General features: G+C 44.4%; 2 protein-coding genes across 3 annotated transcripts in view; one reads left to right on the top strand and one right to left on the bottom strand.

Moving 5' to 3' along the window:
• LOC142588989 (uncharacterized) overlaps positions 1–16,528 on the top strand; it is a 289,540-nt gene that overhangs the window by 109,503 nt on the left and 163,509 nt on the right. The gene's annotated exons all lie outside the window — the stretch shown is intronic.
• LOC142588988 (uncharacterized) lies at positions 3,372–4,686 on the bottom strand. Its single transcript, XM_075700783.1, has one exon. The coding sequence runs from the start codon at positions 4,517–4,519 to the stop codon at positions 3,512–3,514; it is 1,008 nt and encodes a 335-aa protein (XP_075556898.1). The 5' UTR covers positions 4,520–4,686; the 3' UTR covers positions 3,372–3,511.

The following is a 16,528-nucleotide window of genomic DNA, read 5'->3' as shown; positions in this document are numbered from 1 at the left end:
GGGAAAGTTAAAGTCGCCACCAAGAATAATATATGTCGTGTTTAACGAGAGCATGATGTCATTCATTTGAAACAGAGGCTCCGGTGACCTGCAGTTTGGGGGCCTGTAGTACGATCCGATTGCTACAGAATGGCCGTTTGCGAGCATCACCCTACACCGGACCGTTTCACAAAGACAGCTTTCTACGTTGATGGGAGTGCTGCTGAGACTGCGGTGAATCAAAACAAAGACGCCACCACCGTGGCAGTTGCGGTCTTTTCTGTAAACAGTGTAGTCTGACGGAAATAGTTCGCTGTTGTAGACAACTATCTAGCCATGACTCTGTTCCAATGACTACATGTGGTTTTGTCGATTCCAAAAGAGATTCAAAGTCATGTTTTTTTTGTTTTTTAGACTTCGACAATTCACGACAATGAAATTCAGGTTATTTATTTATTTATTTATTTCGTGTACCCTCAGGGCCAGAGGCATTAAAGAGGGGAGTGGTTACATCAAATACAAAAAAAAGTACAATGCAGCAAAGTAGTTAATAGTACAGAAATAGATGGTTCTCGGTTATATAATGTTATCTGAGTGTTCCTGGAGTGCTGGTCAATAAAATTAAATATGGTGCATGCAGTGCAGTAATACAGTGTTCCGGTAATACAAAAACAGTTATACAATTGGTAGTACAAAAACACGAATGAAATGCTCCAGTTATACAATGTTATCTAATACTGCCGTGAAGTGCTGATGGTCAACAATAGTAGCGGTTGAGGCTGGTAGGCCATTCCACTCGGCAGATGTACGCGGAAGGAATGAATGAGACATGACATTGCTTTGGCATAATGAAATTCCAACTTTGTTATTGTGATCTAACCTTGATGAAATGTATTGAGGAGGGGAGATAAGTTCGTCGCGAAGTGAAGGATGATGAAATATCTTATGAAAAAGTGAAAGTCTAAGGCCTTTACGGCGAGAGCCGAAAGATGGCAAATCAAGGTTTAATTTCATTGCAGAAGTGCTGGCAGTTCGGTTATAATTAGAAAAAACGAAACGAGCAGAGTTATTTTGTACCATTTCTAAAGAGTGAATTAGGTTTTTCTGAAAGGGATCCCAAACTACTGCGGCGTACTCAAGTTTTGAGCGAACTAGTGACTTGTATAATATTAATTTTAGGGAAGATGGTGCCTTAGGGAAATTGCGTTTTAGGTATCCCAGCATGCGGTTAGCATTTTTAATTACGTAAGAAGCGTGCATGGACCACGAGAGGTTTCTAGTAATATGGACACCAAGATATTTGTAGGAGGAAACAGAGTCTAAGGGGAGATTATTAATGCAGTAAGAAGGAAGCTGGTTAGAAGTTCTGGACACGCGCATAAATTTACATTTTTTAATATTTAATTCTATTGACCATGATTGGCACGAAGTAGAAATAGCGTTAAGGTCGGATTGAAGAGAAGATATATCAGTGTCACATATTATTTCCCTGAAAATTACACAATCATCGGCGAATAAGTGAATGTTAGAGGAAACACAAGAGGGTAGATCATTTATGTAAATTAAAAAAAGGAGGGGACCAAGTACCGACCCTTGAGGTACGCCGGACTGTACTCTACTCGGTTGAGAGTTTGAGTCATTAGCAAAGACAAACTGCGAACGGTTAGAAAGAAAGCACTCAAGCCATGCAAGCAGTCTGGGATCAATGTTAATTCGATGCAACTTAAACATTAGAAGCTTATGGCACACTTTGTCAAACGCTTTCGAAAAGTCTAAAAATATACAGTCGGCAGTTGAAGAGCGGTCAAGAATGACGTTTAGCTTGTGCGTAAATAAAACTAGTTGTGTTTCACATGAATACGTCTTGCGGAAGCCATGTTGCAATGGTGAAAAAAAATGAGTTAGTTTCAAGAAAGCTCGCAAGATTTGAGGCAAGTATATGTTCTAACATCTTACATGGAATGGAAGTGAGCGAAATAGGGCGGTAGTTATATGGAGAATGCTTGTCACCCGACTTATGGAGTGGGATCACCTTCCCAATCTTCCATTCATCAGGCAAAGAACCCTTATCTAGCGACTGTTGGAAGATCATTCCTAGGAAGATTGAAGAGTAACAGCTAGCGCTTTTCAAAAATTTCGCGTTTATTAAATCGTGTCCTGGAGCCGAAGATAGTTTTAAAGATGAGATAATTGGCACGATGCCTGCTGGTTCAATGATTATGGGAAACATTGCTTGGTAATCGTAGTCGTGCGTGGATGGAAGAGTAATGTGTGTAGTTGTTGAAAAGTTGTGCATGAAAGCATCATTAAGCGCGGACGCACATTGATTAGTTGGAATAACATTTCCAGAGCTGTCGGTTAAAGTTATTATGTCGTTCGCCTTGGGGTTAATGACGCGTCAGAATTTCTTGGTGTCGGTTTTAAGCATTAAAGGCAAGGTATTTCCAAGAAAGTGATCTTTGGCTTGCTTAAGTGCGGCTACATACTCATCTGCCGCCAGTTTGTATTTGGTCCAGCGGTTTACGCTAGGTGAACGTTTGGCTAATTTGTGCAGGCGTTTCTTTTTATTAGACAGGCGCTTGAGACGGATGTTGTACCATGGGGCGTTTAGATTACATGCAATGGTGCGCAGTGGGATGTATTTGTTTGTTAGTTCAGCAATTTTTGTAGCAAACATATTCCAGTTGGTCTGAACGGTACGGCTGTCGAAGTTGTTTATAAATACGTCTAGAAAAGCAGATAATTCGGCGTTGATGGCTTCAAAATTTCCTTCCGCGTAGTCTCGAAAAGATTTGAATTTTTTACCGGTTTTTGGCCGCAAAATATTTATGTCGAACGAAAGTGCTGAATGGTCGCTCAAGCCGGGTAAATAGGTGATGTCGGAAACTAGGTCAGGCCGCGATGTTAATACAAGGTCAAGTGTGTTCTCAGTGGATTCGGTAGTGCGTGTGGGTTGAGTAACAAGTTGTGAAAGTGAAAAGACAGAGCACATGCCTAAGAACTCATTGGCTAATGAAGAAAAAGGGTGTAAAGTTGGAGGTTCAGTATTCCATATGATGTTCGGTAAGTTAAAATCGCCAAGTAAAAATAAAGGTAATGTAGGACGACGAGATGTAACAATATTAATGACATCATGCATCTCATTTACGAAATTAGATGCATAAGCTGGGGGGCGGTAACAAACGCCAATGATTATCTTCTGGTGATTTATTTCAATGATGGCCCAAACCGTTTCGAGGTCAGTATTGACATGAATACACTGAGATGGGAAATCTTTAGAAATGGCTAAGAGCACGCCGCCTCCCTGACGCTTTGTACGGTCACAACGATACAGTGAAAAATGGTGTGCGGTTTGAAGAATTTCGTTATCGTGTATCTGTGAATGTAGCCACGTTTCGGTAAGCACAAAAATGTCGGCGTTGCAAGTATCCAATGCAGATGCTAAGGAAGTGCGCTTATTCATGACGCTTCGAATATTTGTAAAGAACACAGATACTATGCATGATTCTCGTCCACATCCCCTCACGTTTTCCTAACTGGGCACGTGCTGGGAATTTGGATGCCCGCCGTTATCTCGTGGTTCATATGGCGCATGCTCGTTGACGGTGTCTGTTGCCGGGTCATAGACGAACTGTTTTTTATTCATTATTAGTTTGGTGTACCTTAGCTGGAAAGGGCATGGTTGGGGCTGGCTTTTAGCGTACTCAATTAGTTTTTTACGGACGTGACGGGTGGCGGGCGAAAAATCTTCGGAGGTAGAAATACCCTTTTCTTTCAGTTGTGCGCGCATAGAAAGTACTTTGTCTTTTATTTTCGTGTTGGTGAATTTAACTACAATTGGGCGACACTTATTAGGCGTGTAGTGACTAATGCGATGAGCACGTTCGGTTGCCGTGTCAGGCAGGCTGTCGATTACACCGGTTAGTGCTTCTCTTATGAGTGATTCGGACTGTTCCCACGATTCCCGAGAGTCACGGATGCCATGAAATATGAGGTTGTTGCGTCGCGATCTGTCCTCAAGTTCGTCAACGCGCATTAGTAAAGAGTCTAGCCGAGTTGTTTGGGCTTGAGCGGACGCCTGAATGCCACTCATTTCATCGTGGAGATGGTCTAAAACGTTTGTTTTTTCTTCAAGGTTGTCTAATCTTTTCTGGATACATTCCATTTTTGTCTCGATGTTCTTTTGACCAACCTTAATAGCCTTGACGTCGTTAACCAACTCGGCCTGACCCTTAGCAGATTGTACAGAACGAGCCTGAAGGTCTTTTAACAGCCGGAAAAGAACTTCCGTCTGCTCAGAAGGATTTGATGGCAAATTCTGCAGATCGAGTAATGCCTCAGTACGCGTAGTAGGACCGGGATTAGTTTCCACGTCACCTGAGCACAATAACAGCAACGCCATAGAGAAACAATCTGCGACAATTTCACAGAGCACTTGTTGGCACGGAAGCAATAGCAAAAATGGGTCGTCACTTTTCTTAGCATAAAGCGAAACGTTTTTACAGACCTGCGAAGTGGAAAGGTGCGCTGTATGAGCCATGGTGCTCCAAATGCTGCTTCCGTGCCAACTAAACGGACTGACGCTCGGACAGCCGCTTAAGTTGCCACTGCGATGTGACGACACGGTTGACGATGATGGTGCGCAGAAGGCTGGGCGCAGTAGTTGTAGTGGGTCGATGTGGAGATAGTTGCCGGTCTGCTGGTAGATTGTGGCCTTGCTTGACAGTAGTAGTGGTTGCGAAGGGTCATACTCCGAATGCGCTGTGCACGGACACAGCAGCAGCAGGAACGCGAAGATCGCCTGCGAAGTGGAAAGGAGCGCTGTATGAGCCATGGTGCTCCAAATGCTGCTTCCGTGCCAACTTATGAGCAGTCTTCCGAGATGTAGCGAACTGTGATGGCTATCCGTCTAACTCGATTACGTTATTAGAACCAGCATTACACTTGTAGGTCTTTTTACCTATATTAAGCTTATTGAAGATAAGTTTGAAATCACTGCCACGTGATTTAGCAAACTGAAGCAACTTCTTGCGCTCAAAACAAACCTTCTTAGAGTAGTCTTCACTAATGCCAAATCCTGTTCCCTTTAGTCTCGAGGCGGCCTCAAGGACACGTTGTCTTTCTTTAAATGATATAAATTTTACTATTAATGGTCTTTTCTTGTGCTCAGAGTACCGCCCTATTCTATGTGCTCTCTCAATAGATTGTAGTTCAAGTGACACATTTAATTTCTCTGTACAGAAAGACGTAATTTTTTCTTCTGATTCAGCCCATGTCTCCTTCGCGGTGTCGGGAAGGCCGAAAAAAATCAAGTTATTCCGGCGAGACCTATTTTCTAGGTCGTCTTGGCTATCACGCATTGAGGCCAGTGCAGAAGTGGCCGATTCAACACGAGATGAAATCCTTTCTATCGTGGCATGCAGTTATGTGACTCTTCATGCGGTTTCCTCAGCGAGTAGAATTTTGACACTGAAATCGTTTATCTTTTGTTCCATAGCTTGCTGACTAGCTCGAAGGCAGCGGATCTCATCTAGTATGTCGGACTGCCCTTGCATCATCAATGGAATTTTCATAAAAGCTTGAAACATTTGCTGTTCTTGTTCTGTAGAAAGGGGTCCTGGATTTTGTTCTACATCTCCAGAGAGCAGTAAGTGAATCTTAGACAGACAACCAGGGGTAAAAATGCAACTTAACCCAAAATAACACAGTTTGCTTGCAGCGAATAGTAAGCATGCAATGGGATCTGACACCGATTTTTTAAATGGCTTGCCATTCACAAAACGACAGGAGTAACTAACCTGCATGAAAAGTAGGCGTAAATTTCTGGTAGCCATGTCGGCGCCAGATCCCAGAGTGGCGTGGCGAGGCAGCTGCTTATGTAGTTTTCTGTCCGAGGCTAACCCCTATTGCCAGCAGACGAGTTGATCAACCACAGGTGTCGCTGTAGCGTCCAGTGTTCTTTGTGGATCCGTGAAGCGAAGAGTTGGGCAGGTGCCGTCAAAGTCGAAAGGTGTCGTGTTCAGTGCTCCGCGTCGAACCGGAAAGCGAAGGGCCGTACAGCTGTCGGTCAATCCGGCGTTCTCGGCGCTTAGGGGACACGTCAAGTTGGCGAACACTTAAGCAGCGCACGTCATCTGCATGAAAAGTAGGCTTAAATTTCTGGTAGCCACGTCGGCGCCAGATCTCCGTTATGAAACGATGATAACGTGCGTGCTTTGGAGAAGAACCAATACGGCCACGACTTCTTCCCATAAGGTTCACCACCGTAAAAGATCAACGCGGGTCTAACGAAGAGTGGATCTTACATAAACCGCAGCCTTTCCTGGAGGTACATTGGGCGTAGCACTCGTACGGTCCAACATTGAAGGCAATGATTTTGCCGCAAATCCTGAAATGGGTAACAGGCCATTATACTATTGAGGCAGCAGAGCCAAAACATACAGCTTCTCATATCTGAGATTCTGGCACAGGTGTCCGACCTTCCCAGCCATGCCGCGGCAGTTCCACTGCAAAATACCTTCTGGCACACTTAAAGACTTAGCAGCCATCAAAGATTAACGTTGGCCTGCAGAACCAAGGTGAGATGCTGAAGCCGTTGCGGAAGAAAGCACAAGAGTCTTTGGGGTCAGAGAGGTTTCGACATATATGCTGGCTTGGCGATATGCGCAAGAATAAACGTCGACGACGAATGCGACGACCGCGCTCCGTCATGAAGCCGGAACACTGTAGGGCATTCTTTGAGAGAGACGTTGCACTTTCTCTTTAAGGATGGCTAGGCGAGCGTCGATCTCGAACTCTTTGTTCACCAAGGTAAGTGGCGTGTCTTCCATTGATTGTGATGCCGGTTGTGGTCGTGAAGTCGACGATCGAAGAGCTGCGCTAAATGTAGTAGTGCCAGCATCACTTGTCGCTCCACTTGTTATTGTCGCGGGACTAGCGTCCTCTTCCAGCGAGGCCAGAATAGCGTAACGGTGGTACACAGGGATTTTCTCATTAACGGATCTCGAGGGGTCCTTTGTGGCTGTCGAGAACGGCGTTGCCGTGCTTTCTTAGTGGCCTTCAACTTCGTAGGGCACATTATGAAAGTGGTGTGTTGATCCTTTGTTTGTCATAGGCCGCATATAAACGATACAGATGGTTCAGGCTCCATGATGTTGTCCTTGCGTGGGTAGGGGCAGGATGTCCGTGTCTAAAGCAAATATAGGAGTACGCAATGGAAGGCTTGAACCGACGCGGGCGCAGTACGCAACCGTACTACAAGAAACGTTCAGGTGGTGAATTAGGACCTTGAAGTGTGATTGGACATGTACGACCACTGCCTAGGTAGCGCGCAGTCACGACCTTGTGTGTGGGACACAATAGTTCCTGCGAGAGCCTTTCGGGTTCTTCGTCATGGTCAACTCCATTAACCACATAGCGCATTCAGTCAGTACCCCTGGCTAGGTACGCCTGGACTGGAAGGACACATTCTTCCGAGACTTGTATCTGTTGCAGTTCTTCGAGCTTATAAACTAGTGCCATAGTAGGCACCCATACTGGGACCCTATTGGTAGGTTTGTGTAGAGCGAAACCTTGGGTGGGGGGGGGAAATCGGGTAGTCTCGAGGTAGGCGTCCAGAGCCGCTTGATTGATACGGTTGCAAAGTGGACATGTTGTACCTAGCACGAGACTTGATAACCACTTTACACCACGATGTCGTTGGCGACACCGGAGAGGCATGTGTCGGTCGTCCGGGCAGGCCTTGTAATGAGCGACGTCTTTTTGGCGCAGCTGGGGCTACATTTTCATCCGATGAAAAGCCAGTAGCTTCCGTCGTTCTCTTGGCTGAGGTGTGCACCGTGTGAGCAGGGCTGTTGTGCTCCATGCTGGCGGTATCCAACCTCAGGATACCGCCTTCGCTCGTTCCACTCGTCCCGGCGAAGGAGACGCTCTTGGCTTGGATGACACTTGCATCGGTAATGCTCATCTGCCATGTTCCATGTCGACGCGGCGAGTGCCACGGGGGCACTCGCGCTGGCGACGCCGCACAAGGCTGGACGACGGAGCAGGAGGCTGTAGATGGCGATGGACCTTGTAAATGGGCGCCAGTAGTGGTTATGAACCGCAAAAGCGGTCCATAAGCAACATGGTTCATGTTGTGGGGAAAAACCAGCAAACTGGGCGAAAATCCGTAGCTACACAAAAACACGTCCAAGGAGACCCCCCTGAACCAGTATTTGGACTATAGATTGTTCTCTCTGTATATATTGACACGTGTACTTATATTTATCCGGCGACCACGTTTCGCCGCCTAACAAATCTTATCGCACAGCGCGGGACGCGCCTGCATGTATCCGAAGTTTCTTGAAAGTTATCGATGCTTCTATCCGCTGTCTGTTGTCGCCGAACCTTGTGTTTTCTGATTTCATCGCGTGACGCGAATGGTATAGAACTTTTTGGAAGGCACGCGGGTCCCAAAGATTAGTCTGGAATATTCGATGACTGCTGTATAAAAGCCGATGCCCTGGACCCGCTGATCAGATTTTCGACGATCGCCAACCGTGTTCGCCGCTATTGTTGTGCTATAAGTGTAGCCTGTTTTGTGGGCACAGGTTCGCCCAATAAAAGTTAGTTTCGTCATTCACAGTGTTGCTACTGTGTCCGTCAACGTCACCACCACCTCGTCTGCCAATTACGTTTAGGCCTTGTATTCACGACAACGATGTTATCACACAAACACCTAGCATTGACTTCTCGTTCAATGACTTCCCGTATAGCCATCTATATACTGTATTTGGGCATTCCTATCACCTGTCATTCCTGTCATAGAATAGTTTCAGCGACATTTCCGAAACCTCTAATATCAGTTAGGCATTCCACCAACTTTTGATTCTTCTCACTGCAATTATTTCCGGTCCACAAATAGACTACGCTCAGCCAAGTTTTCTTTCTATTCACTGTGTATATTAACGAAAAAAGTTTTTGATATTTTCAATTTATTCTTTTGCATTTGCCTCTCTGATGGATGACCATTACAAGTCTTTCGTTCCGATTTAGTTTCATTGCACCCTTCCCAAATATAATTCTCAATCACTAGTGGTTCTTTCGTGTCTTTGAGATGTATTTCTGTAACTGTATATACCCCTAGCTGATCTCTACTTGCCTGCTCCTCAATCTCTACTCACTTTTCCTTTTTACGTATGCTTTGCAACCTATTGTATGGCCAGCTCTGTTTTTTTTCCTTCTTTTTTGTTATTGATGGCGATGCTACTCTGAGGTTCCCCTAGGGGACCTTCTTCACTACTTCCTGGCCTGGCATCCTAGCCCCCGTGCCCCCCCCCCCAAAAAAAAAGCAACTGCGCGATCAGCAAGTTGCCAGCCCACTTCTCGTGCAAGCCTGTAAATGAAAGGGATTCCCGTCCTGTTGAAAGCCACCATATCTTCTCAATTCCGTTTACGTCAACGACCACGAAGCCTTTCTCTAGGTTTAATCCGCATAGCCTTATTTGCACCCACAACAGCTCTTTCTATGTTGCTCCCACGTAAAGGCCCCTCGGGAGCTGTATGCACCACAAGCTCTACCTGAGGGCACATCTCGCGCAAGTCGTCCACCCGTTTCGCCCGGCATTGTGCTGGTCCTGCCCCTTTCCTGTTTAACACGTTTTTAGCCCACATGCTATAACACTACAAGGTTGGGACAGCGCGCATTTTCCTCGGCCTTTTCCCTTGTTCGCTCCATGACAGCACCCAATGTTCGCCCTGTATATGTCCCTACTGCCACCCTTTCGCTGCCTCTCAACCTCTCCACAATTGCCTCTGAGCGCCTAGGCACGTTTGAGCAGCCGGCAATAATGACTCACTTTCTCCTACTGCCGAAGCCTCTCACTCCTTACATTTATCATCCTTTTCCGCTTAATTCGGAATTGGCAAGGGGTGTTAAACCTCGCGTTCCTGCTTTTTATTGGTGCCCGCACCCATACACCTCGGCTAACAGTGCCTTCGCAGCAGGAGGGCGTACGCGCTCCATCAAATTTTTTTACAGCGAAGCTGCTTATGAGGATCCTATGCCGTCGTTGTCGGAATTCACTAAAAAGAGGCCACGTGACCTAGCGCGAAATGGAAAGAAGAGATCAACAAGGGGAAAGGGGTTGGGGCGGCCCTTTCCCCCTGCGAGAATGTTATCGTATCGTCGTCGTCGTCAACCTCGTTACGCCCACTGCAGGGAAAAGGCCTCTCCCATACTTCAACAACCCCGGTCATGTACTAATTGTGTACATGCCGTCCCTGCAAACTTCTTAATCACATCCGCCCACCTAACTTTCTGCCGCCCCCTGCTACGCTTCCCTTCCCTTGGAATCCAGTCCGTAACCCTTAATGACCATCGGCTATCTTTCCTCCTCACTACATGTCGTGCCCATGCCCCGCCCCCCATTTCTATTTCTTGATTTCAAATAAGCTGTCATTAACTCGCGTTGGTTCCCTCACCCAATCTGCTGTTTTCTTATCCCTTAACGTTACACCTATCATTCCTCTTTCCATAGCTCGTTGCGCCGTCCTCAATTTAAGTAGAACCCTTTTCGTAAGCATCCAGGTTTCTGCCCCATACGTGAGTACTGGTAAGACACAGCTGTTATACACTTTTCTCGAGGGATAATGGCAACCTGCTGTTCAAGATCTGAGAATGCCTGCCAAACGCACCCCCGCCCATTCTTATACTTCTGATTATTTCCCTCTCATGATCCGGATCCACCGTCACTACCTGCCCGAAGTAGATGCATTCCCTTGCCATTTCCAGTGCCTCGCTACCTATTGTAAATTGCTGGTCTCTTCCGAGACTGTTAAACATTACTTTATTTTTCTGCAGATTTATTTTTAGACCCACTCTTCTGCTTTGCCTCTCCAGGTCAGTGAGCATGCATTGCAATCGGTCCCCTGAGTTACTAAGCAAGGCAATATCATCAGCGAATCGCAAGTTATTAGGCATTCTCCATTAACTTTTATCCCGAATTCTTCCCAATCCAGGTCTCTGAATACCTCCTGTAAACACGCTGTGAATAGCATTGGAGAGGTCGTATCGCCCTGCCTGACGCCTTTCTTTATTGGGATTTTGTTGCTTTCCTTATGGAGGACTACGGTGCCTGTGGAGCCGCTATAGATATCTTTCAGTATATTTATATACGGCCCGTCTACACCCTGATTACGTAATGCCTCCATGACTGCTGAGGTTTCGACAGAATCAAACACTTTCTCGTAATCAATGAAAGCTATATATAAGAGTTCGTTATATTTCACACATTTCTCTATCACCTGATTGATAGTGTGAATATGGTCTATTGCTTAGTAACATTTACGGAATCCTGCCTGGCCCTTTGGTTGACAGAAGTCTAAGGTGTTCCTGATTCTATTTACGATTACCTTAGTAAATAGTTTGTAGGCAACTGAGAGTAAGCTGATCGGTCTATAATTTTTCAAGTCTTTGGCGCCCCCTTTCGTATGGATTAAGTTAGCGTTCTTCCAAGATTCCGGTAGGCTTGAGGTCATGAGGCATGGCGTGTAGAGGGTGGCCAGATTCTTAGGACAATGTGCCCACCATCCTTCAACAAATCTGCTGAGACCTGATCCTGCCCAGCTGCCTTTCCCATTTGCATCGCTCCCAAGGCTTTCTTTGCTTCTTCCGGCAATACCTGTAAAACTTCGAATTCTTCTACACTATTCTCTCTTCCATTATCGCCGTTGGTGCCACTTGTACTGTATAAATCTCTATAGAACTCCTCAGCCACTTGAACTATCTCATCCATATTAGTAATGATATTGCCGGCTTTGTCTCTTAACGCATACATCTGATTCTTGCCAATTCCCAGTTTCTCCTTCACTGCTTTTAGGCTTCCTCCGCTCCTGAGAGCATGTTCAATTCTATCCATATTATACTTCCTTATGTCAGCTGTTTTACGCTTGTTGATTAACTTTAAAAGGTCTGCCAGTTCTATTCTAGCTGTAGGGTTAGATGCTTTCATACATTGGCGTTTCTTCATCGGATCTTTCGTCGCCTGCGATAGCTCACTGGTATTCTGTCGAACGGAGTTACCACCGACTTCTATTGTACACTCCCTAATGATTCCCGCAAGATTGTCGTTCATTGCTTCAACACTAAGGTCCTCTTCGAGAGTTAAAGCCGAATACCTGTTGTGTAGCTTGATCTGGAATTCCTCTATTTTCCGTCTTACTACTAACTCATTGATCGACTTTTTATGAGCCAGTTTCTTCCATTCCCTCCTCAGGTCTAGGCTAATTCGAATTCTTGCCATCCTATGGTCGCTGCAGCGCAGCTTGCTGAGCACATCCACATCTTCTATGATACCAGGGTTAGCGCCGAGTATGAGGTCTATTTCATTTCTAGTCTCAGCTTTCGGACTCCCCAACGTCCACTTTCGGCTATCCCGCTTGCGGAAGAAGGTATTCATTATCAGCATATTAATCTGTTCCGCAAACTCTACTAATAACTCTCCCCTGCTATTCCTGGTATCTATGCCATATTCCCCCGCTGCCTTGTCTCCAGCCGGCTTCTTGCCTACCTTGGCATTGAAGTCGCCCATCAGTATAGTGTATTTTGTTTTCACTCTACCCATCGCCGATTCCACGTCTCCATAGAAGTTTTCAACTTCCTGGTCATCATGACTAGATGTTGGGGCGTAGACCTGCACAACCGTTATTTGTACCTCTTATTAACTTTCACAAGACCTGCCACCCTCTTGTTAATGCTATAGAGTTCCTGTATGTTACCAGCTATATTCCTAATTATCAGGAATCCGACTCCTAGTTCTCGTCTCTCCGCTAGGCCCCGGTAGCACAGGAGGTGCCCATTTTTTAGCACTGTATATGCTTCTTTTGTCCTCCTAACTTCACTGAGCCCTGTTATATCCCATTTACTTCCTTCTAATTACTCCAATGGCACTGCTAGACTCGCCTCACTAGATAACGTTCTAGTGTTAGACGTTGCCAGGTCCAGATTCCAATGGCGGCCTGTTCGGACCCAGGTATTCTTAGCACACTCTGCTGCGTCGCAGGTCTGACCGCCGGCCTGGTAAGTTGCTTCGCAGCTGCTGGGGACTGAGGGCCGGGGTTTGATTGTTGTGTTAATATAGGAGGTTGTGGCCAAGTACTGCACCAGGGTGGCCAATCCTGCTTTGGCGAGGGAGTGCGTTACCGGTTCTAGTCACCGGGATCAGGCCACACTCCAGGGCTGTTTATGCAATTTTATCAACACGCGGACTTTTCTTTTAATCCGGTGGAAAATTGCGTTGCACCGGGATTCGAACCAGGGACCTCTTGCACGCGAGGCGGGTGTTCAAACTCTACGTTACCGCTGCACTTCTCGTATACGCCAATCTTATGCGGTTGTCACACGCTGCATTTTCGGCGGTCGAGCCAGATTGGCATCGAATTTATCGATGGTAGATTCTGCCGTGCCGCGAACAAAAGAAAAAAAATTATGCTGGTGATATTCGGCCAACGAACAGTGCCCACCCATTGAAACGCGATACTAGGAGCGCATGGCCGGCACGTCTTGCTGGCGCATGAAGCAAGGTAAATATACCTGGTAGCGAAGCTTCCATAAGAACCCATATGTTCAAAACATGGTGGTTCATCGGTGTTTCATGGGGCTTAGCGCCATCTGTATGTGGAGGGAACACTTCCAGCGGAATTAAAATAATGTGATGCCATATCAGAACAGACGTAACCTAATTTGGTTTTCAAGTCGCGAAATTTGTTTTGGTGGCCTGCCATTAGAGCTGCATATTCAAATGTCCCGCTATTCGACTTGATGGACGTTTCGAGCTTCCAGAGCAAAAAGCGATGCAGGAAAAGGCCAGCCGTACGGTTGTCGCAATCGCACCCCTGAACAGAACACATTTTCTTTGAAGGCCGACGAAAGCTTTAGGTGTACAATGCTGGTCGTACCCTTACAAATCTTTTTAAGAAAGTCTATAGACAGTCTATAGACATTTCTCTATGAAGTCTATAGACTGTCTATAGACATTTCTTTAGACTAGTCTATAAAAAGTCGGATTCTATAGACTGTCTATAGACATTTCTTTAAACTAGTCTATAGACTTGTGGCCATAGACTTTTTATAGACTAGTCTATAAAAAGTCTGAGTCAATAGACTGTCTATATAGTGTCTATAGACTGTCTATAAGTTAATGAAATTTTTTTTGCTGACAATTGTCTGCAGCATGTCTATAGACAAGTGTATAGGCTTATAGTTAGATCTACTTTCGTAGACTGAAGTCTATAGAATGTCTATAGACAAATGTCTATACACTATCTATAGACTATTCCTATAGACTAGTCTATAGATGGTCTATGGACTTATGGCCTTACACTTTTAATAGGCTGGTCTATAAAAAGTCTGAGCCTAAAGACTGTCTATAGATTAATGAAAATTCACGTTTTTTGACAAATGTCCGCAGAATGTTTACAGACAGAAGTTTATAGGGTTTTACAGTTATATTTTTGTAGACTGAAGTCCATAGAATGTCTATAGACTACCTATACACATTTACCTGTAGACATTTTATACACTTCAATCTACAAAAGTAGAACTATATATACAGTTCTACTTTTGTAGAATGAACTCTATGGAATGTATATAGACAAATGTCTATATATAGTCTATAGGCATTCTTTAGACTTCAGTCTACAAAAACAGAACTTTATATTCCGATACACTTTTTTCTATGCCATTCTGCAGACATTTGTCAACAAACATGAATTTTCATTATTCTATACACAGTCTACAGACACAGACATTTTATAGACAAGTCTACAAAGAGTGTATAAGGCCATAACTCCATAGCTATAGGCTATCTACTATTTAGTTTACATTTTTGTTTACATGTGGTAGCAAAAAAATTTGAGTGCATTAATGCATCTGCACATGTTGCTTTTAATCTGCACTTATGCATTAAAGTTAGTAGATTAAGAATGTTCCATAATTAGCTGGACTTTCATATATGTTGCATAAACAAAGAATTTAGCGCTGAATCATGCCTTGCAAAAATAAAACAAGTGCACCGGCAATGAATTAACTGTTTTTATGGCATGATATAATATATGAATTCCTTAAAATGCATGTCTAATGCTATTACGGAAACAAACTAGATATTTACACTACTTCCCCTGGGCAAGCATGGTCGCCACGCTGGCCTTGACCTTTGTGTCATTCGTCCCAAAGGTGCCCCAGGTGTATGCTGCAAATAAGTAGATGCAGCAATATTAGGCAAAAATAACAAATGTGTATTATTTGTCTGTTTAATATATTTGCTCAAACCATCTAAGTCAATACTTAATGCGGTTTATCTATAATTAAGGGCAGCTTGTCAATACAAATCAGCACCTTCATACAATGTTTTATTTTATGGTATGGTAAACGATTAAACAGTCATAACTGCTGCTCGTGCCAGCAGCGTGCCAGCAGCAGTACGTTCTCTTTTATGACATGTTCATACATGATGCATTCATGTACATATCCCGAATGATGTCTATATTTATTGCTGAAACGTTACCCAGTTGGACTGTCTCCTTTTTTTTTTTGGCTTGTAGTTAAGTATGCCCGTGCAGAGGTATATGCTCAGAAGATGTGACTGGATCATGGATCACAGTATCATGCCAAAGATTGTAATTTATATTGCTTAATACACAAATTTCTTTCTCCTACTCTTAAATGAATGCGTCATTGGCCATAACTTCAACAGAAGGCAGATGGTTTGATTGTATTGACATTTTCATCGAGTTTCTTACAGGTAATAAAGCCTCTTGGGCATGCTAACAGGTTTCCAAGTTAGGTATGCCACATGAGCACCCGAAATGCCACACAAGCACTTTGTGTCATAGCACGACATGTATGCAGTTCCTAGGAAACTGAACTGATAGTATAATTCCAATGGATTCTATCACAGTACATTATTTGAGGTGTTTACAAAGATGAAATTTTTTCTAGGGTTTTGAGGTTCACAATTTTTGGTTTTTTTTATTCTTTTTATTTCAATACCTTAAAGGCCCAATGCGGGTATTACATAGGGGGATTCGTCAAAGAAAACTTGTAAATGTGCAACACATGTTATAAACGGCTGAGACACAAATAAACAAGCTAAGAAGACAGCTACAAGGTAATAAGGATAAAAATGGCTAGGAACAGGAATTGGAAAATTGCACATTTAGCAAATCCCACAAGACAAAACAAAAATGGCACCTTCAGAAGTTGCAAAACATGGCATCTAACATATCACGGAACGATACGGCCGACGCGCACACACTAAAAAAAGAAAAAAGAACGACGCACATCATTTTACATTGGAATTTTGTAAGTATAACCAAAGAGCTGTTTGAACTGATGTTTAGCCGATAGCCGCAATGCAAGAGTGAAGGGAATTCCACTCTTCGATAGCCAGGACCAAAGGTGAGTATTTGTATCGTTCTGTCCGAGCGAAAATGGCTTTAGTCTTCTTCATATAATCTACACGAGCCGATGTGTGCGGCGCCGGGAGAAGATGTGAACTTCCAAATGGTG

Source organism: Dermacentor variabilis, chromosome 7 (assembly GCF_050947875.1).
Source record: "Dermacentor variabilis isolate Ectoservices chromosome 7, ASM5094787v1, whole genome shotgun sequence".
Taxonomy (NCBI): Eukaryota; Metazoa; Arthropoda; class Arachnida; order Ixodida; family Ixodidae; genus Dermacentor; species Dermacentor variabilis.
Note: the sequence above shows the minus strand (reverse complement) of the source record. Positions and strands in the feature narration are given on the sequence as shown.

Excerpts from the sequence above, each read along its gene's own strand:
- LOC142588988 (XM_075700783.1), bottom strand. The coding sequence starts at position 4,519 with ATGGCTCATACAGCGCACCTTTCCACTTCGCAGGTCTGTAAAAACGTT.